At 42.1% G+C, this 22,915-nt stretch overlaps 1 protein-coding gene across 2 annotated transcripts; it reads left to right on the top strand.

The window, feature by feature from the left end:
* Positions 1-6,746: 6,746 nt before the first annotated feature.
* RTP4 (receptor transporter protein 4) lies at positions 6,747-17,973 on the top strand. 2 transcript variants are annotated; one of them, XM_060010958.1, is made up of 3 exons: positions 6,747-6,952; positions 9,367-9,559; positions 11,722-17,973. In XM_060010958.1, exons 2-3 carry the CDS (start codon positions 9,378-9,380, stop codon positions 12,905-12,907), a joined length of 1,368 nt encoding a protein of 455 aa, XP_059866941.1. In that variant the 5' UTR covers positions 6,747-6,952; positions 9,367-9,377; the 3' UTR covers positions 12,908-17,973. The 2 variants fall into 2 exon arrangements, with proteins under 2 accessions (XP_059866941.1, XP_059866942.1); XM_060010959.1 differs by having other exon boundaries at positions 9,209-9,559.
* The last annotated feature ends 4,942 nt before the right edge of the window (positions 17,974-22,915 follow it).

The raw sequence follows: 22,915 nt of genomic DNA, 5'->3' as shown, positions 1-22,915 counted from the left end.
CACTCAAGTTCACTACTCTACTGCACACTTGGGACACTGGGACAACTTGATGCTGTCAACAGTACTAACATGGGACACAGGAGGACTCTTTCACATCCCCTAATGTAGGTCCAGAGTCCTGATCCATCCACAGAATGCCAGAATTGCAACTGAACTTGGAGATCGTCTAGTCCAATGCTTTATTATGCAGAAGGAGAAGCTGAGGCAGGGAGTTGAAGCAACGTGTCCAGATCATGGCAATCAGCTAGTGGCACAGCCTGGATTCAAATCTAGATCCTCTCGCCCCTAATCTGATCCTCTTTATGCTTATCAAATTCTCTGGAATAGTATCTCATTTTCTTCCCTCTAAATATCTATGGCAGAATAACTTCTCAGCTCAGTTCCACATATTGACACTCTGAATATTCATTTCCCAAACCTCAGGAGCTTAACAAGAACAGAAAAATGGATCAAAAAAATTAATCCATTATTGGGTGACATGGATTATAACAAACACAAAGTGGGAGAAAACACACAAGAAAGTAAAACCTCAGCGTGTTTACAGCCTTATGACAACCATCAGGCCGCTACCAAAATTGGACATGACAGAGCATTATAAATCATGGGACTGTAAGGGAAGAACAGGGAGAGAAAAGAGTACAATAGTGCTGATGCCTCAAGCAGCATTCATCACCTATAATCTCCCAGCCTTTCCATCTTCTGAGCAGGTCATGTGCACAGTAGGTTTTGGTCTGAAGCAGTAGCCTTTACTGATCTCTCTCTGCAGACCTGACACGTTCAACTGATTCCCAGTAATTAAAGGTGATCACAGGGCCAGACAGCCTCCTCCTCATTGAATCAGGGCTATAATGTACCTGGATTTTTTAAAACGAAATGGAAAAAAAAATATCTCTGAAGAGTTGGCAGGGAGAGAGATAGCATTGACCTCTTTTTCCCCGACAACAGTGGAAAACCTAATCTTCAGTCTGTGGCTGAGAGTGAAGAATGCCCCACAGAGAGATACACAAAACAGGCTATCACAATGGCCTGTCAGAATGAACTCGGGAGAAGTCAATAACTTCAATGGAAGACTCTAGGTCAGACTGTAAAACAACTCCAGCATAAATCTCATGAACTATCCTTTAGGGGGGTAATCCTGAATTTTTGCAAAACACCTACACTGAAGTCAAGATCAGTGACCTTTAATGCACTCACCAAACCACCCCTGGGTGAGTCTGTGGCTTTGAGCCTGCTTGTTTCCTGCTACTGGCCTGGGGCCCTGGTTGCTCTTTGCACAGGTCAAAAGTTCTCAGTGACATCAGGAGGGGCCACAGGGCTCTCAGCGAGCCCCAAGCTGCACTTTCATGGCCAGACTGAAGCTGCAGAGGTGAAAAGCCAAGTCTGGCTTATTGGTGTGAACATCAGCAGGCTGTGCAGCACCTCACAGCTTCACGTCGCCTTGGCCCTGGATGATCTGCCTTCATTTCTCAGAGCTCCCCTCCCTGGATTTCAATGTGTGCTGCTGTTAATTCAATTCACATATTAGGACCGTGGCCATCTCGTGGCCTCCTTCCATCAGAGAGCAAGCTGCTTTCTGGTGCCAGGTCAACTCAGCCATAATGACTAGACTAATGAAGGCTGACCTTGTCTTCCAGATCTGCATGGTGGAAAAAAGCACACAAGTGGGATTTATAGCACCCAGATTCATCTCCTATCTCTGCCACTCATATGTTAGATCTTAGGATTTGCTCAAGCTTCCTGAGCTTCAGATTTTTAATTTATAGTGATTTTTATGCAGGAGTGTATTTTGGCATCATTCTTGGAGTTTTCTAAAAATACATGCCTCTCTACCCCCAGACATGTAGAATCAGAATTTCCAAAGGTAGGCCTGGACTTCTGTTTTTTCCAAAGCTCCATTATATGCATCTGTTCTGAAACACTCCTTATTAAGGGTCATAAGCCATTGGGCTATTGTAGTAACAACAAAGATATGGTGATAAACATATCTAAGAGATAAAGTGCTCTAAAATTTAGTTATTCATTTTATCTTCCTCTTCTCTTCTCCATAACATACAGACACAAACACTTTCCAGGTTCTTGGTCTTATATATCTCTCTCCTTCACATATAAGGGTCCTTATCTCTTTTTTGCCCTTTAAATATCTGGTTCAAATATTCTTTTGCATCCAAGAGCTACTGTTTCAAGCCTCTACATATTCTTTCTTTTTTTGAAATAATACTGATGTTTTGTAGTTATGGTTCATATCTATACCATATTAGTACATATACCATTAAATCTAATGGTATGGGTATTATTATTTCCATTTGGTAGATGAAGACATTAAGATTCAAAGATCTTAAGTAACTCAATAAGTGTTGGAGTTGGAACATATAACCTTGTCTTCTAATTTTAAATCCAATGCATTTCCCCGAGTCAGTCTAGAAACAGTATCTGAATTTTTACTCATAATTCAAATGGACACCATTACAAAGCAAGCAAGTAAAGAATAGGACTTAGAGGGTCTTTAAAATCTCTTCCAAGTCTTGGTGGTTTAATGATTCTAGTTGTATATTTGGAAATCTTGATAGCTAAATTCTTTATTCCTCCCCCAAATATTATGAGATGAGTTGAGAATTAGTTTGACCTGTGTGGGACCCGGCACCTCTCCCAGAAGGCAGCACAGGGGTAGCCCTGCCCCCTTAAGTGTATGCCAGGCTCTGCATTCTCGTCACTGCAAGTTTGGTGGGCTCTGTACTCATTATCGATCAGAAAAGGAGTGAAGTCATTCCCATCCCTCACAGTGAAGGATAGAAGGGGCTGGCATTTGGGTATTTCCTTTCCCCCGGGTCAGTTAGGCTTCTGTAAAACCCAGCTGTGTTATGCTCCAGTGCAACAGTTTTCCTTAAAGGCAGACTTTAAGAACAGAGAGTTCTGGGTGTTTTAAAAAATGTTTTTTTCCTCCTTCCCCTGTCAGAAGCACAGGAAGATTTTTCTCCATTTTGTAGTGAGTTTTTCCTGGAGGTAAAACTCACAAGAAGGTGGGAAACCCCCCTAAGATTGGGTCCCCTGGATTTTTTAATTCTCAAGCTTGTCCACTGAGCTTCCAGCAACTGGCCATTGACAGTGTAAACTGTTCCTGCTGGTACTGGTTCCCGCGGGGGCTTCTGCTTCTGAGCATTTGACTGTGGTAAGCAGTGATCCTCTGTATCCACCCATCTGTCCCTCCAGTTTTCAGGGCAGTGGTTTGCCCTGTGACCCCAAATTCTCTCGTGAATCTAAGAAGGGCTGTTGACTTTCAGTTTGTTCAGCTTTTTTCTTGTTGTAGGGATGGAAGTGATGACTTCTAGGCTCCTTCCATGTCAGACTGGAAAATGCCCTTTTTACACATGGGCAGGAAGTGAAGAAAAATTAAGTTGCTCTTTGTCTTGGCTGGGGTTCTTCTAGAAGCACAGCCCAAGACGAGAACTTAGTGCTGGTGGTTAATGTGAGGGGTGATTCCTGGGGGCAGGAGGGAGGAACTAGGTAAAGTGAGTCAGAAAGGAAAAGCCAGTGAGTGGGTATAGCTTCCACGTGCTGGCTTCCTGACCTGGCCTGCGGCAGCAGGGGAAGGGGGTCTAAAGACCCTGCTTCATCACATCTTCACCACAGCTTTGGAACAGAGCCCAAATATTTCTGACTCTGGTTTTAAAACAACCTGTGCTGAAAAAGAGAAGGTGGATGTCACGAATGGGAGTCTGGGGCTCTATTTGCAGGCTGAGCAGCCTGGGGTTGGCCACTCTCCTTTCTGGGGTCAGCTTTCTTCAAGTTCACAGAAGGTCTTTCTACCCCAAAATATCCAAATGGTTGTCTATCAAGGCAAACCCCAGTTTCCCAGATGGACTGTGCGAGGCCTGACACCAGACAGGTTTTCACAGAAACTGTGAAACAAACTGCCTCTTTGAAAATTTGTGAGCTTTTGTTTCAGTTCTTTTGATTTTACACGTTACTTCTGGTTCTTTCTAAAAGGTTTACTTTATTGTCCTTTGAGCATTATCTTTGCTGTCTGGAATGGTGTTCTCAGGAGGCCTAGCCCTGGGCCTGAGCCGCAGCAGGCTCTGGGCTTCCTTCTCCTTTTACAACTCTTGTTTCACTTTTACAGGGGAGTTGACTATCCAGACAGGGGCTGGACAGGAGTCCTGGGGGAGCACCGGCCCCGCCCAGGGAGGTGCACGGAACAGAGTGGGGCTGGGGATAGATAACAAGGTGTGATAGGAATACATATCTCTGCTCAGACTGGATTCCTACGTGACTGCTGTGCTCTTGGACGCCTTATATACACAATTATTTGCAGTTTTTTTCACCCTGTACTACTACAGATTGGTAGATGACAGATAGATAGATAGATGATAGAGAGGTGAAAGACTTTATGGTAACTTACAAAGAAACATGCAACATAGCAACAATAGAAAACTAGCAAACACTGCTATTTGCTTACTAAATGACAGTAACTAATTTTTTTTTTTTTTTTTTTGCGGTACGCGGGCCTCTCACTGTTGTGGCCTCTCCCGCTGCAGAGCACAGGTTCCGGACGCGCAGGCTCAGCGGCCATGGCTCACGGGCCTAGCCGCTCCGCGGCACGTGGGATCTTCCCGGACCGGGGCACGAACCCATGTCCCCTGATTCGGCAGGCGGACTCTCAACCACTGCGCCACCAGGGAAGCCCCGACAATAACTATTTTTATACTCATTCAAGCCTCACAACAGCCCTATAAGGTAGGGAGTGTTATTATCCCTACTTCTTTTGATGGATAAACTGAGGCACAGAGAAGTTAAAGGGACTTGCCCAGGCCACCAAGGTGTACATGGTGGAACTAGCACTCAACCCAGGCAGGCTGGCTCTAGCTCTACGTTCTTAACTAAAAGGATAAGCTGAGAAAAGTGAGACAGGGCAAAGTAAAGCTAGATGCTCTTTTATATACACACCTGTCTTTCCTGCTGGGCTGTTCCCTGCCTGAGGACAAGGACCAGCAGGTTATAGGTATTTGATAAATGTGTTATTTGATCTTTCCAAGGCAACGGTCTAATTCTGCTTTCCCTTGAGCTTGCTGGTTCCCTGTTGTGTTTGTGACTATCCATACATGCAGTGAAGGGGCAACGATGAGAGTAGAAACAGCCCCTTCCATTACATTCCAGGCAATTTGAGTTCAACACCTCCCTTCCCCTCCAGGATGACCTTCTGCTGAGAAGTCATCCTAACTGGAATGGCAGTTCTTCCTAGGATGTGCCCAGGGGCCCCAGCTCAGAGAGCACAACCCTTAGAGGAGCAGCATGAAGACCCCACTTAGATTCCCCCAAATAGCTCCCCACGCCTTCTGCCTGTTCTTCAACCATTAGCAACTCATTCTTTCTTTAGACATGCCCATTCTTTCATGGGACTTAGTGTGGCATCAGAGAAATTTGAGTCCTGGCCCTGCAACTTACTGGACAAGTCATGCCAGGGTCCAAGAGATGAAGATATTTGTCTGGCATCACCAACACAGCAGGGGCTCCTAGTCCAGAATTCACCTCTCCCTACTCTGAAGCATTGAGGCAGGAGACATGGCTTTAGGTTAGGGATCATCCAGCCTCATTGTTCCCCAGATCAATCACCTTAAATTTTTTTTGTACCTATGTTCCATATACCTATAGTATTTGTGCTAATCAAAGAGATATTTTTTAAGTTATTACAAAATAATGAATATAGTTCCCTGTGCTACAAAATAGGTCCTTGTTGTTTATCTGTTTTATATATAGTAATGTGTATATGTTAATCTCAAACTCCTAATTTATCCCTCCCCTCCCTTTTCCCTTTGGTAGCCATACATTTGTTTTCTATTTGTGAGTCTATTTCTGGTTTGTAAATAAGTTCATTTGTGTTTTTTTTTAGATTCCACATATAAATGATATCATATGATATTTGTCTTTCTCTCACTGACTTACTTAACTTAATATCATAATCTCTAGGTCCATCGATGTTGCTACAAGTGGCATTACTGCATTCTTTTTTATGGCTAATATTCCACTGTATATATGTACCACGTCTTCTTTATCCATTCATCTGTCAGTGGACACTTAGGTTGCTCACATGTCTTGGCTATTGTAAAAAGTGCTACTATGAACATTGGGGTGCATATATCTTTCTGAATTAGAGTTTTCTCCAGAAAAGAGATGTTTAAAATGTAAAATTATTACCACATTAAGGACTACATTTCTTGTTTCTTGTTTCTCTCCTTTAACCAAGCCAATCCCTCCATCCCATCCACTTGCAAGCTAGAGTAATTATGGAAATAAAGTATCAAATGGATTACTGCCATAGATAGGGTCTCCATCTCCTTTCTCAGTCCCACCCCCTCAATCCCTATCACTAATATCTACCCTCCTTTCTTCCTCTGCCTAAAATGTCCCCAAGAAGAACACATCTCTTTGTGTTAAACTTTGTGCTAGACTTATTTGTAATAGGTCATGTGATATTCTGAAAATGGGTACATGCCTAAGATTACAAAAACTGTACTTTAGTCCTAGTTAAATTAAATCTATCTTGGCTTTGGTTTCTGCAACTTGTAAAATAAGGGAGCTGGACTATTGCAGGAATGGCAAAAAAAATTGTCATCTATCAATCAGTTGGCAGTGGCTGCCTAGACCACTGATGAAAGAGATTTTGAAGATATGCCCAGACCCAGAGAGAAGAGTGCAATCATCGATTAGCAATGTCTGCCTTGAAAAAGAATAGGGGAGTGACATCATGTGCCATCCAAGGATTAGATGACCCCGTAGATTCATTCCAGCTCAAAACTGCTGAGAATCTAAATTTTCCTTTTTCAGAACTGACCTGTGCTTTGTGTCCTTTGAGGATCCTTCCTCTTTTCTGACTGTCTCTCATGAACTCTTCAGCCAATCTATGATGAGGCACCAACTGTTGATGAAAGCCTAGACGTCACGACCCTGTGTGACTTGGGTAAGTCGTTTTGACACCTTGGCTACCAATGACATGGGAGGGGGAGGTCACAAGATGATATATGAGGTTTCTTCCAACTACAAGTTCCATGATTTGATTATCCTAATGCCTTGGTACGAGGGAACAAGTGGCTTACGGTGGATCCATGGGGTTTTTAAAGGGCTGTAACTTCTTTCTCTTTCTGCTTTTTTTTGTCATGTGGTGAGGAAGGTAGTGGGCTTCCTCCAGCCCTCAAATCTCAATACATACCCCTGGTCTCCCCATGCCCCTGTCCATTGGACCAGGCTGGCCTGGAGCAGTTGTGTGTGTCAAAGGAAGCACATGAAGCAGAGGCAGAGGGAAATGGCAGGGAGTGCAATGGATCAGTCAAGGCTACATTTTGGGAAAAAAGACCATTTGAGGAGTCAGGAGGCAGGGATGCTCTGAAGATACAGGACAAAAAGAGTGGGCTTGGGTTCTTAAACCCAGCAGAAAGTAGGAGAGCAAGGGTGGGGAAAGAGCCTAGGCATGGTTGGAGCAGGTGAGCAGAGCTCAGAGCTAGGACATGGGATGTTTGGGTTCTGGCCCTCTACTGGCAATAATTTTCTGTGTGACCTTGGGCAGGAGACTTCTTTCCACTTTGTCTCTATTTTCTTATGTATAATAATCAGAGAGAAAAAAGGACAAGTTGATTCCTAAGGGATTTCCAGTTCTAATATCCCATGGGTTTAATTCCAAGTTCCTCCAACTATCTGTGCAGACAAGAGTTTCCTATATTGTCTATGCAGACGTAAGCACCCTCAATGTGTAAAGTTATAAAAGCAGAGAGAGTTTGTACAGAACAGAATATCCTGGGAGGGGGGGACAGGGGAGGGGGTTTCTGCCTCCCAAATAGAACATGTTAAAATCCAGAAAGCACACGAAGACTTAGGCTTATCCTGTCTGGGACACAATAACTGTAGGGGCTTCTAAGGACGTAAGCATCCTGCTTGTCTTACCTCCCCCATTTAAATTTCAACTCCAGAGGGACAGAGCTTACTTTCTAGAATCTCAGACTCTTTTGAGTTAGAAGTGACTTTATAGGTCATCTAGTTCCAATCCCTCACCCCAGGAATGGGAACTCTATCCTGACATCCAAAGATGGCTCCCACACCTGCTCGTATACTGCGTTACATGATAATTTACACAGCAAAAGGCAGAGTTAAGTAATCTTTTCATTTGGCCTAGAGTCCTGCCTCACGACCCAGGATATCTCAGTAGACCAAATCACTAGGTCAGGGTTTCACGATGGTTCTTCCCACTGGCTCCAGAGTGCCAAACTGGAACCCAAAACACCATTCTGAGCTCCCTCTGAGCTCTCCTCAGGGAGGGAGGTGGCTGGAGACATCACAGGTTTAGAATCTCACAGGACGGGGTTCAAGTCTCACTTATGTTGCTTACCAACCGGGTGGCTTTGAACAAGGGACCTCCACTCTCTGTGCCACTCACTTGAAAAGTACCAGGAATAATCCCCCCCTAAGGGACTGTGGTGAGGTCTCATCAGGTGCACGAAAGGAGCCTTGGACATGTGCTCCCCCGCACCGGCCCCCCCTACCCAGTGTCTACACGAGGGCGTGAGCATCTATGGGCGTAGGAACTTATTCTTAGTCGACGTTACTTGTCCCAATGCCGAGCATAGTGCTTTGCCTAGTGCAAAAATAAGAGAAAAATAAAATAAAAACTAACTTATAGGTGCCTCCAGAATCCAGACCAGAGTTTTGTACTCAGACATCCCTTAGCAAGACCTGTTCACAAACTAGCAAATCCCTGCTGCCCCCTGTCCTCAGAACAAAAACTTGCTCTGTGTACTCAAACAGTCTGAAACAAAAGTCAAACCTGGAGTCTGTCATACAGAGTGAAGTAAGTCAGAAGGAGAAAAACAAATACCGTATGCTAACACACATATATGGAATCTAAGAAAAAAAAAAAAAGGTCATGAAGAACCTAGGGGTAGGACGGGAATAAAGACACAGACCTACTAGAGCATGGACTTGAGGATATGGGGAGGGGGAAGGGTAAGCTGTGACAAAGTGAGAGAGTGGCACGTACATATATACACTACCAAACGTAGGGTGGATAGCTAGTGGGAAGCAGCCGCATAGCACAGGGAGATCAGCTAGGTGGTTTGTGACCACCTAGAGGGGTGGGATAGGGAGGGTGGGAGGGAGGGAGTTGCAAGAGGGAAGAGATATGGGGATATATGTATATGTATAACTGATTCACTTTGTTGTAAAGCAGAAACTAACACACCATTGTAAAGCAACTATACTCCAATAAAGATGTTAAAAAAAAAAGGAGGTGACGTGTGTCCAGACGGAGAAACTGAAACTTGACAGGGAAACTGAAACTTGACGGAGAAACTGAAACTGTTTTTTCTTCTTGCTGGAAACTGAAAGTTATTGTCGACATGGACTCCAGGCCTCGGAGCAAGAGAATGGTTTTGGATGTTGGGACATGGGAGCAGACATTTCAAGAACTGATCTGGCAGGAGAAACCCCAGGCAAGATGGACCCTGAAGATGGATGGGAACCTTCGGCCAGACTGTGCAGCCCCAGGGTGGAAGCAATACAAGCAGAGAGCATTTGGCAGGTATGTGAGAGTCTGTCCAGCCGTGGGCCTTTCTGAGCCAGGAGGTTCAGCTAAGCATTGATGATTCTTTTGAGAGCTTGTTAAAAGAATATGTGTTACCAGGCTCTTCATGCTTTTATAATCACAGTGTTCTTTAAGATGGAAATGATAAGGCTCTAAGCCTCTATTTTGCTTAATGGTAGGAAATTTTTTCTTTTACTAGGCTTTCTCCTTAAGTATTTCTGGAAATCCCCAGGGAATACCATAAATCTGCCCTCCTATTCTCTCACCACAATTTATTCCAGACTGCTTCTATGTAGAGACCTGCTCTCCCCCATCAGTCCTGTCTGGCTTCCCCAGGCTGCAGCAGCCCTACGAGCCTAGTCCTGGTCAGTACCAGCCTAGGAAGACTGGGGCCTTCCTTTATAGCCCCAAGAATTGATTAAGGCCAAGCAATGGCTTTGAACATTACTTTACTGAAGGCCTGAAGATAATAGGAGGGATTGATGCTGCAAGAAATGAAAACCTGGTTCTTTGCGTCCCTAAATACTGCCCCTCCCTTATTGTCTGTCTCCCTCTTTAACTTCCAATGAGCCTCTAAGTTGCAGGAACCAGCTTCCTTGCCCATGCAGAAGGGTGAGAAATGCTGACTTGGACAAGACTTGGACAATCAAGTCTTCTCTTTTTATATGGCATGCAGGGACTTTCGCTTCACTTTCCACCTCACCTGTTATCCTGCTTCCCTGCCTGCCCCCATCCTGCCTCAGGTGTCCTCTGTTCCATTCCTTATGGGTTATTAGCCATGCCATAAATTTTCAGACTTCTATACCCTTGTCTATGATGTTCTGCCTGTTCAGCAGGCCCTTTCTTCCTCCCTCCCTCCCTACTTGTCCCTCAAGGACTAACTCAAGTACCCTGGTCTTCCTAGGGACAGTAAGTGTTCCTTCTTCTCCATTCCCGTAAGACAGTGAATGGCTCTCTCTTTCTTTCTCTTTCTCTCTCTCTCTCTCTCTTTCTCTGTCTCTCTCTCTCTCTCTCTCTCTCTCTCTATATATATATATATGTTTGTAATACATTTATAAATAACGTATGTTCACATATTACATACTACAGAACATATATATTTATATATAATTATTTTTAGCTGCAGAACCCATTGTTTACATGAAGCTTCCCGGGGCTCTACAGAACAGTTTTCAAGCCATTGGCCACAGCCCACATAGCAGTCATTCTGTTCTGCTTGGAACCTGGTGAACTATGTAAGAGTCTCTCTTTGCACCAACCAGAGCTCTTGGAGGGACTCATGATGTCTTTTATCAGTTTGGCACTGCCACAAATGGACAGGTGCTTCTCTTGTTCAGATGAATTGAACTGATAGTCATTCTGAGTTGGGAAAAGCAACGGATCAGCATAGTTTTAGAAAAATATCAACTAGCTTTTGAAAAGCACTTTGTAGTTTACAAAATGCTTTCACATATATTGTCTCATTTAATGTTGACAATATAACCCTTGAATATTTTTCCCTTTAATATTTTATGGATGTAAAAATTGAGGCTTAGAGTAGTGCTTTTTCCAAAGTCCCCCTGCTGTAAACTATGGACTTGAGTCTCCAACCCAAGTATTATGGTTCCAGGTCCTAAGTCAGGTACAAAGCTAACCACATTGCTCAATAGAGGTAATGTGGTATAGTAGGTAGATAATGTTGGGATTGGAAACATGGCTCTACCACTTAACTTTGTGTGTCCTTAAGCAAGTTGTGTATTGTTTTATGATTCAGTTTCCTTATCTGCATATTGGGCTCAATAATGCCTACCTCAGAAGAGTGCTTTAAAGATAAAATGGGATAACATTGTAAAACACTGCCTCAAAATAGGTACTTTATAAGAGTTTTCCATGACCTTGTGAAGACCAAATTTCACTGGCAAATGGCAGAAATGTTTTTCCCTCTGAGACATCCAGAGGTGTTTTACCGGCAGAGGCAGACTTGGTACCACATATAGGTGGGAGTTCAATGGGCCACAGGAGAAAGCTTTACTAGAAATGCAGTCCCTCTCATTCTTGTCAAATTGGCAATATCACATACAATTTTTCAAGTTGAAAGGGTTCTTAGAGACCGAGGCCAGGCCCATTTCCCTGGCCTCGGTCAACAATCAGCTGAGGGCACGATGATCTTCTGTCTGTAGGTTCTGTTGTTCCTCATGCCATCGAAGCTGGCCTTCCGCCCAAGTGCAGATCCTATTTCACATGTACCTGGAGCACCAGAAGTCCCAGGGAAAGGTGCTTGTGCGGCTCTTTGGTCAGAGGTGCCGGAAGTGTTCCCAGTCTCAATTTGAGAAGCCTGAGTTCTCCCTGGATAGCACCAAGACGATTCTGAACAACCTGGTGCAGCGTATTCTGGAGAGATTCTACAGAAATGGCACCAAGAAGGTTTTGGAGATACCAGTGATCCAGGAGGTGCCTTTGTATGGGCACCATGATACAGTCAATTGTGAGGCATGTGCTCTGGGCTTCTGTATACAGAACTTACATAACTGCATGACAGAGCCAGCCAAATCCTCTCTCTCCTACATGAAGACTGGGAGCTCCTCTCCTCACCCTGGTGACATGTGTGGCCAAAACCAAGCTAGGAACCAGTCAGCTGAGGCAAAGGAGACTCAGGGAAGTGGGTATTCCTGCACCCATAAAGGCCCAGGGCCCAGCCATGCCACTGCTGGGACCCAAGGGCCTGGGGCAGGCCCTCAGCTCAAACGGGAGACAGGCCGACTGCTCACACCAGGGGCATACTGGCAGGCTGCACGGGGAACAGGCCCACAGCCCATCCGAGTAGCAGGATCACTTCCCCCAGGGTGGACAGACCCACGGCCCAGACAAGCAATAGGTCCATTACCTAAAGGGTTGGCACGTTCACAATCCACACTGGGGACAGGACCACAGACCCCCCGGCTGACATCTTCTCAGGCTATAAAGATGTCAGGCCAGCAGTTGACACAGGACGCACAAGCCACCCAAGGGGCAGGTCGTCAGGCCACAAAGGTGACAGACCCACAGCCCACACGGGGGACAATCCCAAGGGCCACATCAAGGTCAGACACTCAGGCTACAAGGAGGGCAGGCCCCTCACCACTAGGGTCAAACTCACAGCCCACACGGGGAACAGGCCCCACGGCTACATGTAGGAACTTCAGTGAAAGTCAAGCTCCCTGGGGCAGGCAGGAGAGGTGCTCACCTAGAGGGTCTGCTCGAGACAGCTCTTTCAGATTACCTCCTTCAACGTTACCAAATAATTCCTTGAACCAGGAGCAGCGGTTCAATTGGGGCTATGTCTGTGTTGTTGCTCTGTTTACCTTTCTTCTATGTAAATACCTATAAGTAGAATGATGAAAAAAGACTTGTCTTCTCTTGTCTTAATTCCATGGTAATCAATGAACTGGCTGCCATTTTAATATGACAGAATTTGCTTTGGGACCAATGCAGGGTCAAATTTATAGAATAAGAACTGGTTCCTGGACCTCTTTTGCAGATAATTTAAAACATGACCTGGCAGATTAATAAATATTTGTTAAATCATTAAAAGATTTTTACTCATGCATTCACTCATTCATTGATATCTATAGAGACCATATCTTGACAAGAACTGAGGGTCCTGAGTTTCATCAGAAAGTTATTGTAGTAGGCTGAATAATGGTTCCCCCAAAATGCCCATGTCCTAATATGTTACTTTACACGGCTAAAGGGACTTTTCAGATGCGACTAATTTAAGGATCTTGAGATGAGGAGATTATCTTGTGTTATCCAAATGGGCCAAATGTAATCACATGGGTTTTTATAGGAGGGAGGCAAGAGGGTCAACGTCAGAAAAAGGAAAGTTAACTATAGAACCAGAGGTTGAAGTGATGTGCTCTGAAGGTGGAGGAAGGGGTCACAAGCCAAGGAGTGCAAGCAGCCTTTAGAAGCTCATAACGGCAAAGAAATATATTCTCCCCTAGAGCCCCCAGAAGGAACCAGCTCTGCTGACATATGACTTTAGCCAAGTGAGGCTGATATTAGACTTCTAACCTCCAAAACCATGAGAAAGTAAATTTATGTTGTTTTAAGGCACTAAATTCATGGTAATTTGTTACAGCAGCAACAGGAAATTAATACAGTTATCAGTATCACTGCAGGGATCAGGCAGCTATGTTTTGGGTATGCTTTAGCTTTAACAACAACAAAAAAGAGTATAGATTAGAAATATTGACATACACATCCCCTCTTGTTCTTTTTTCTCTCCTACATAAACCCACCCAAATATCCCCATCCTAAAGAGATTTTCTAAAGCATCATCAAATCATAGGGAATCTATTTAGAATGGAGGTATTTGGGTGGGCTTAAGTAGTTTGGTGACCCTTGGAGCTATCATATTCTCTCACTCCTAGCATTGGATTGGGAATCATGTAAGAACGTGCCAGTCCTGAGATCTTGTGATGCATAGCTTCATCTTTCACTCTCTCTTTCCATCTGTCTGCTAGGCATTTCTACATGGTTCTCGTACTACCACCTCTACCTTCCCACATTCAAAATCAAGCTCATCAGCATCTCTGACTTCCTTGTTCAACTCTGCCCTAGTCACTCAAGCTTATCACCTTAGAGTCATTTTTAACTTCTCCTCCTTTTCACCAATGCTTATTATCCCTTCTTTTGTCAAGTTGCTCCCATCTCTTGCCACTAGGTTTTCCTATCAACCCCTCTCCCCAAACAGTTCAGGGACTTGGATTATTGAAATAATGAGGAGATTTGGATTTTACCTCATAGGCAGTGGGGAGTCATTGCAAGCATTTGAGAATATGGGCAATTTGAGTAGAATAACAGTTTAAAAATATTATATCTGTCTGGAAAAGAATGGAGTATAGGATAGAACCAGTTAGGATTCTGGCTTGAAATAGGAGAGTGGTAAACACAGAGAGGGGTTCTTGTAGACGATAAATATCTTGAAGGAATTTGAAGACAATGAAAGGCAAGATGGCAGAAAACCCAAGGATGAAAACACTTCCTTCTTTTCTGGCCATCTCTTTTCATTGCCTCTCAGGCCACTTCCATCAGCACTCTCCATTTATATATGCCCCCATCCCCAAACCACTTTACTAAATGTCTGCATTCCTCCTGTTTTCATACCTTTTTGCTTCTTTCATAAAGAACATACACATGAGGACTAGAGACTTTATTTCTGTCTTGGTTATGAGACATGACTGGTGCAGGTCATTATCCCCCCCTGAACCTCAGTTTCTCCATCTGTAAAACAGGTTAATGACTTCTAATTAAACATAGAGGATTGAACACATGCATTTCCTTCTGATCACTCTTGAAATCCCACTGCGTGACAGTAAATGGGGGGGAAAAAGCATCAATTCACAAGGCAAAGAGCATGGGTGGAAGCTACAAAACAGATGGATTAGTGATGGGTTACTGACTTGCAGAGAGATCTGGAATACAAGTTAGGCAAAGGAAAACCAAGGTGCAAGGCAATTGATGTGGCACAATTTCATAAAAGTTCAAAAACTGTAGGCAACAAGTAGCTCTGAAGGTGGGTGTTAGGAAGCCTGAAGTGGAAGGATTGGTCGAAAGCCTTTAGAAAAAGTTCCATTTCCCCACTCCGATGCAGCCTTGTACCCACTCTTAACTCATTCCAGGGTGAGGAATGGAGGTTTATTCTCCGAAGACATTGACCCAGAGGGACTCTGGGTTTAGGAACTTGTGCATAGTTAAGGGAGGGGGTACCAACCAGCAATCAGAAAGTCTACATACTGACTAGAGGCACTCCCTTAGCCCACTACCAAATCTAGGAGCCAGCATTATATCCTACTAACCCTCCCCTCAAATACACAAAGAGTGGACAGTTCCTCATTAGGAAAACTGATCAGCTCAAGAGAGAGAAAAAAATACATATACTGAAATCGGGGAAGGGGGTTCCTCCAATGGAATGACCAACTCAGATCATATAGTACTGTAGTACATATTTATTGAAAAAAAATCTGCGTATAAGTGGACCCATGCTGTTCAAACCCATGTTGTTCAAGCGTCAACTGTATATGTAAACTACTAGAAATAATAAGGGGAAAAATTCTGTATGCAAGGAAAGAAAGACATGTTTTTGGCTAAGAAAAGGTATGAGATATGGAGATGCATTTTTGTTAATGGAAAAGAAAGTAAATTTGTCCTAAAGTAATACTGATTATTTCAGAATTGAAAAGAGGACAACAGAAAAATAGAGGACAAATTATGGACATATCTATATCTGTAACTATAGAGAGAGAGGGAAATTAAGCATGAGCATGGGAAATTTTACCTTGTCTAATCAAGCTGGCTAAAATTGAATTGTTATTAAAAGTGTTTCTTAAATAAGCCTTAATATTAATAGTGTACTTATATAAAACTAAAACTTGATTTTTTTTTTCATATACTGAAAAGACAAAGTTTTACTGGACTGTTGGTCTGCTCCTGATAAGAGACTGTGAAAGGTTTTTCTTTACCTATTAAATAACCTTCCTAAAAAACAGAAGTTCTGTGTTTTATCAAAATAATTTCCTGTGCTTCATGTCATCTTAATCAGGTCTTTGGTAACTTAAGAAAAATGAATCTTCTCAATATTAAGAGTGAAGTTTTGTTAACAACTATGTAACATTCTATATTTGCCTTTGAAACACTTTACTCTCACTTTGTCACATAGATTATTAAGTATTGTTTATTAATAATCTGGGATCCTATTTAGTCAAGTATCCAAACCTTTTGATATTTTTCACAAAATTCCCAAAATTAAATTCTAAATAAAGTCTTTTTGACCTCGAACTAATTTGGGGATTTCCCAGAGGGCCCCTGGAACATCTCAAAAGATTTGTTCTCTCTCCTTTTTTAAAAAAAAAAATTGATGTATAATTGTTTTACAATGCTATGTTAGTTTCTGGGGAACAGAAGAGTGATTTAATTATATATATATATTCTTTTTCGTATTTTTTTCCATTATGGTTTATTACAGGATGTTGAATATAGTTCCCTGTGCTATACAGTAGGACCTTGTTGTTCATCTATTTTATATATAATAGTTTGTATCTGCTAATCCCAAATACCTAATTTATCCCTCCATCACCCCCTCTCCCCTTTGGTAACCATAAGTTTGTTTTCTATCTCTGTTACTCTGTTTCTGTTTTGTATACAGATTCATTTGTATTATTTTTTTAGATTCCACATATAAGTGCTACCATATAATATTTGTTCTCTCTCTTTATAGAGGAGAGATGATGAACTAATTAGGCTTGTTTGATATGTTGGATTATGTGAGAAGCATTGCCAAATAAATGATGCTAAACCTTCTTAGATTATATTTGTGTGGCTACATGTTATTTATATGTGTTCTAGAAATTGTATAAAATCTGATATGTCCTGGTATGTTATCATTTTTAATTCTAATTATTATCTTGAAGTGTTGTGTGTTACAGAAATAAGCACAGTTCCTTGTCAACTGCATTATAATGAACTCTCATGAGGTCTTTAACCATGGCCATTTTAAAGTCTTTGTCATTTACAGAGAGTTACTCTTTTACTTTTATGCTTTTGCAAATATGTTTCATTTTCAGAGAGATTCATGGAGTGGGCTCAAACAAGTACTCTAGAATACAGGTTTCTGATAACTTTAAGATCATAAAACTGAACTGGGTAGGAATTTCCAGAACTCATGGAAAAACTGGATTCAAGCAGAACAAGGATTAATAACGTGGGACTGAATGAACTGATGAGGATGATTATAATTTTATGATTTTTATTTGAAACACTGCTGATTTTTAAAAATGTTTTAGTTTTTCCAGATTTGAGGGAAACCCTCCCTCTTTTCTCTTAAGCTATCGACAAAGATGACTTATTTATCTTTTTCTCCCTTCTTGATCCTTCTATAATTCATAAACTCTCAATGAGTATTCTTATTTTCATGGTAATATATTTATTTGCATAAGTTCAATAAGAATCTGTTCTTATAACAGGACACAGTTGAAAACACTGGTTATATTATCAAGGCTTTGACTAGGATGTTAGGTTTGAGAATGTGCATAGACTCAGATATAACCAGAAAACTTAAAGGAACTAAGGTTGACTTTATGAAGCCAATAAAACCCCTTGGAAATACTGCCCTGCCCTTGCTTACAAGGTTCCCAGCAACCTAATCAGGTGACTAAGGAAGGTCACTTCCTGGTAGGTACAAGAGCCTCAAGATACTCTGGGGACCTTGAGAAGAGATGAACTCACCCAAATCTATATGTATTGCAGGAAATTTCTGAGGGTAAGTCCTTGGCTTGGCTTCCTGGTCTTAAGAGGCTTTTAAAAGTTCAAACTGATATTTCTTAAGAAAAGTTCCAGCAAACAGATTTAAAAGAGCCTCTATGATCAATCACTATTCTTGCTGCACTTATGTAAATAATCAGGTCAATTTTTTGGAACTAGATGCATTTTGCAAAAAAATTAGACTTAATTTGGCTCTCTTTTATAGAAATGAGGGTCATTTTAGAGAGATAAAGTAGGTTTCAGTAACACACCTTTGTGGATATTAGATTCTAGTACTGTTAATTGTCTTTGAGGTTTTGTTATTTACCTGTAAACTGGACTGAATCCTGAATTCTTCTAGTTTCCTCCAATATCTGGCTATAACACCCCAAACTAATGTTTCCAATTTTCTCTTACCTTTTTGACTTGGAATCACTAAGAACAAAAGCTGCACTATTCCCTGAAACCCTGCAAACTGAATGTGAATGACTTGATACAAACTTCAGAGAAACCACCACAACAGCTTATGTGTAGGCCATCTTTGTGTCTGCTGCTGTGTGCACCACTCAGAAAGTTTACTTGAACACATGATGACATCAATAGAGACATTCCAACTACAGAAGATGCTTTGACCCCAACATCTAGAGTATTCTCTAGAAATCTTCTTGACTGACTGCCCTCAGAACTCAGACTGGGTTTTCAGTCTGCTGCAATCATTAAGCTTTGTTTTTATTTTGTTTCCATAGAAATGCCTTATTAAATACCTGATTTCTCACACAATATAGGCCTAATTTGGGGAGCTCAAATACAAGACAACCTCCTGAAACGAGACACGACCATTTAACTGAACTGACCTATTCTCAAGACGGAGATTGGTTTAATGAGATATGAAGCCATCTATCAACTTAGCTTCTGGGCAGTGAAACTTCTTGTTTGAAGTTTCAAAGGCAGGACTGAAGAGGAGCAGAATTTGTTATCCTAAAACATGCCTCTTCAGCATAAGGATTATTTTAAGCTGGCTATTTTTAAGAAACAGCAGACAGAGGAGAAGCTCTGCGAACTGAGTAGAAGTTACCCTTTTGTAAGAGACATTTATATTTATAAGGGAAATCTCCATGTGTGAGAGTGTCTCCCTCTCTGTATCAGGAAGAGAAGGATGATTCTAAATCTCTAGAAACTCTTTGCAATGGAGAAGGTAAGGACTTCAATCTGTATAACAACCTTACTCTTGTTTACTATGTTTTCCTGGTCACCTTCCATAACTGACTCCTCACCCTCAACATCTTCTTTTGTCTTTAGCTGAATATTTAACATGATGATTCTGACCATCTTGGGGAGTTACTCGGTTTCCCTGGGTCTCTCCCACGTATACATGAAGGTATGCATGTTATACTTTTATTTGACATTCTCCTGTGAATTGTCTTATATCAATTTAATTATTAGACCAGCCAAAAACCTAGAAGGAAAGAAAGGGAAATCTTTCCACTCTTATACAGCCCAGGAAGCATTACTCTACCTCCATGCTTGGTAATTAACTTGAATTATGCAATAATGGATTGGGATGTTACTGGAGGGAAGAAAGAAATGGAGAGAAATTCAGCAGCACCTAACCAAGCCATGAGGAAGTATTATCAGTCAGGCCAGGCAGCCAAACTGGGATCAGAAACAAATGTGTGTGTGTGTGTGTGTGTGTGTGTGTGTGTGTGTGTGTGTGTGTGTGTGTGTGTGTGTGTGTGTGTGTGTGTGTGTATATTTTATGAACACTGTAAGCACAGAGATAATTCTCAGCCAAACAGAGATCTGACATGAGAGGACTCAGCAAAAAACTCCTGTTAACAAAATCAGTCATCCCCTAAAATGGAAAAGTTTTTCATTAATGAGAGTCCAGGGCCAAAAGCTATGGATTTCAAGGAATGCTAAATGCATCCACTGACCTTTCTTGACCTGCTTTTCTTGTTCTGTGCTACCATCTATCCTTTACATCTTCACCCCTGGTTAATTCAAGGCACTTTCAGCTTGTGCATTATGTCTGAACATCCTCAGGCCAAGAAGTCACAGGGAGGGAAGACTCTGGAGGTTTGGAAGGACAGATTCATCAGATGTCAGAGCCAGAAGCGGGTTTAGAGAGGAATCCTGACCCACCTCTTTGCAGCAGTGGGAGGGAAGGGAATAGCTGTTTGATCCCTGGTCCCTCAGCAGAGGCCAAATGTCATCAATTTTCACTTAGGGATGTCAAAGACATGAACACTCAGGGGTGAAGTCTTACCCTTGGGATTAAACTAAAAGCTTGCAGTGTGGAACTAGGAATTTCTGAGGTTTATAGTGGGAAGTAGGGAATGGCTGGAGGAGACAAAGGCAGGGGAACGGAGTAAACTGGGTGAAACAACACAGTTTGGCTCCTGGAAACTTCCAAATAATCTTAGAATTGCTGCAAGCAAGCAGCATTCTGGTGTGAACTGACCACCTCTCTGGGGGCTGGATGTCTGGGAGCAGTGCTGGCAGGCACTGATTCCAGCTCTAGAGAGTTAGTGTGGTTCTTTCTCCAGAGACCCTGGGAAGCTGGGAAAGAGGGTTCCAGATGGCTTAGTGGCTCAGATACCTTAGAGTGGTCTCTTAGAAACCCTCTAGTCCTAATGTATTTTTTAACAGAGAAGAAAACCAAGTCTTTAGAGACATAAGATTGCCTGTTAGAGTATAATTTTCGAAATGGTAAAATCATGTCTCTCATATAGGTGTTAAATGAACAGGTTTCAAAGATTTTATTGAGCTCATTAATTAATGAGGAAAGCAGTAAGATTTAAAACCGGCACAGAGAACATTTGAGAAGCTAGGTATGTATAAGCAATTTAATGGCTTGCTGACTTACAAGCTATCCAAAAACTGGCTTATGTTTAACCGGATCATAAACTGTAAACTTTCAGGCTATTAGTTCCACTAGGAAGAAATTATTTGCATCTTCACTGAACAAAATTTTCCTAAAGAACCTTTGCCTTATAGTGAAGTAAAGTCATCCAATAAATTCAAAGTCTGCATTGAAAGAACACTCAATGATTTCTTTTGCCTATTTCCAAGTTTCAGGTAATTTTTAAAAACCTGTGCAAAATAACACTGGTGTTTGCTAGCAGATGTAGGATGACATTTGAAGTCTCTTTATACTCAACCCTGTGTTGTTGTCCTTGCCACACAATCCAGAAAGACCCAGATGTACAAGAGCGAAATTGTGAATGGAAGAAGTATATTCCCTACTCTGGTCTGCCCCACCCATCCACTCATTTAAGGTGTTGCGTATGAAACACTGACCTGTGAGGACGCCCAGACTAGTTCCTTGTCCCCATATTTCCCAAACACAAGGTATGATCTCAATACTCTCTTTCCCTCCAGCGTCTTACAGTAATCCTTAATCACCCTCCCCCACCCACACACACACTCAGTCCTTATACTTGACTGTCTCTAGGATCCTTTTCTGTATATTCTCTATTGGAAACTTCATTAGATGTGTTCCAGTGAGGCTCAGTGACATCTTGGTGGAGATGTTACCTAAAGGGATTTAAGACTGAATGTACTCACTTGGCATAGGTATCCATTAAAGTTCTTCCACTTCTTAAATTCAAGGATTCTGTAATAGTTTTTTTTCCAAGATAGGACTGAGAACTTGCATATAGAACCTAGGAAGCCTCAGGTGGATTTGCAAAGGTGGCATTGATTTTTTGGCTTTAGGGAACTCTAATTTCTTGGCTCTTCATTAGAGTTAATGCTAATGTCCTTCCTTTTGGGAGGGCTCTGAGTATAAGTGAGTTACTATTTGCCAAAAGATTTGGAAGCCTGAGACAAGTAACACTGAGCTGCTCACCAACAATGACAAGGCATCTACACAAACATCCATCCTTTTGCTCCTTCCAGATCTTTGTGGGTGGCAGAGATTGGAATAATTTCATTACCAGAGTTCATCAGACTTGCCAGTGTCTCTTTAAGATTGCCTTTTTCAAAATTACTTTGTTTGTCTGAAATGGAATTCAGGTAGATAAGGGGTAGCTATTAACCATTCAAAAGATAACATGATGGGGGATGAATCATCTTCCCCCAGGCCCTGATTTTGAGGCTTGCTTTTGTATTCTTTTTATCCTCTAGATAAAAAGAAAAAACATTTTAAGAATGAATTTCTTATGGTTAGTGTTAAAAAAAAAAAAAAAAAAGGGACCACAAGCCCAGAATGGAGTCACTTGTGCTAGGCCCCAGATCAATAAACCAAGACCTAATACCTAACTTAATTACAGTTTCAGCCTTCCCCAGGAATGGAATCTTAAACTAGTCAATCTGGAATCACCTTCACTGGTCAGTACCAGTGAAGAAATCTGCCTGATAGACCCCTGCTGGCTCCTAAAGGAAGGTGACCTCGCCACAGCCAATTCGTTCTTTGCTAGTTTAACTTCCATGTCCTGCTCCCTTCTGTCTTTAAAAGTCTTTGATTTTGTACAGGTCTTCGGAGCTCCTTTCTATCTTAAAGAGCATCACTTTTTTTCAGGTATTTACCTTTCTCTTGCAAAGCTCACTTGCTTCACCCCCAACCCCAAGGCCTGATTTATCCAAGGGAAATCACATACCCTGGACAGTGATTGATTCATAAAAGAACGTCGACACAAAGTTGGTCAATAAGATGCAAGGAGAAGTTTGCAGAGGGCTTCTGGGAAATCCTTCCTCACTTTTTAAATAAAATTTCCAAAAAGTGACCCTCGTATATTTTCTGGACAAACCATGCCCATGTTTGAAGTCTGGAATGTCCACAGCTGCCTCACTAGTAGGTTGAGGATGAAAACTCAGAGGAAGGGAGAGCCAGGGCCACAGGCTTATATGCACTCTAAGGTTTGCCTTACTGCTGGACTTTCTTATAGGAGCCAATAAATTTCCCATTTGTTTAAGCCACACAAAATCCAGGGATGAAGACTGAATCATGAGTTAGGCAGACAATCCAATGGAAACGTTATCTGAAAGAGCTGGGTAAGGTAGCAGAATACGCTATGAAGCAATGGGAGAGGAACAAAGATACCAGCACAAAGGAGGATGCTGGGAATCAAGAGTCTGGGGCAAAACTTAAAG

Source organism: Delphinus delphis, chromosome 4, assembly GCF_949987515.2.
Source record: "Delphinus delphis chromosome 4, mDelDel1.2, whole genome shotgun sequence".
NCBI classification, from domain to species: Eukaryota; Metazoa; Chordata; class Mammalia; order Artiodactyla; family Delphinidae; genus Delphinus; species Delphinus delphis.
Note: the sequence above shows the minus strand (reverse complement) of the source record. Positions and strands in the feature narration are given on the sequence as shown.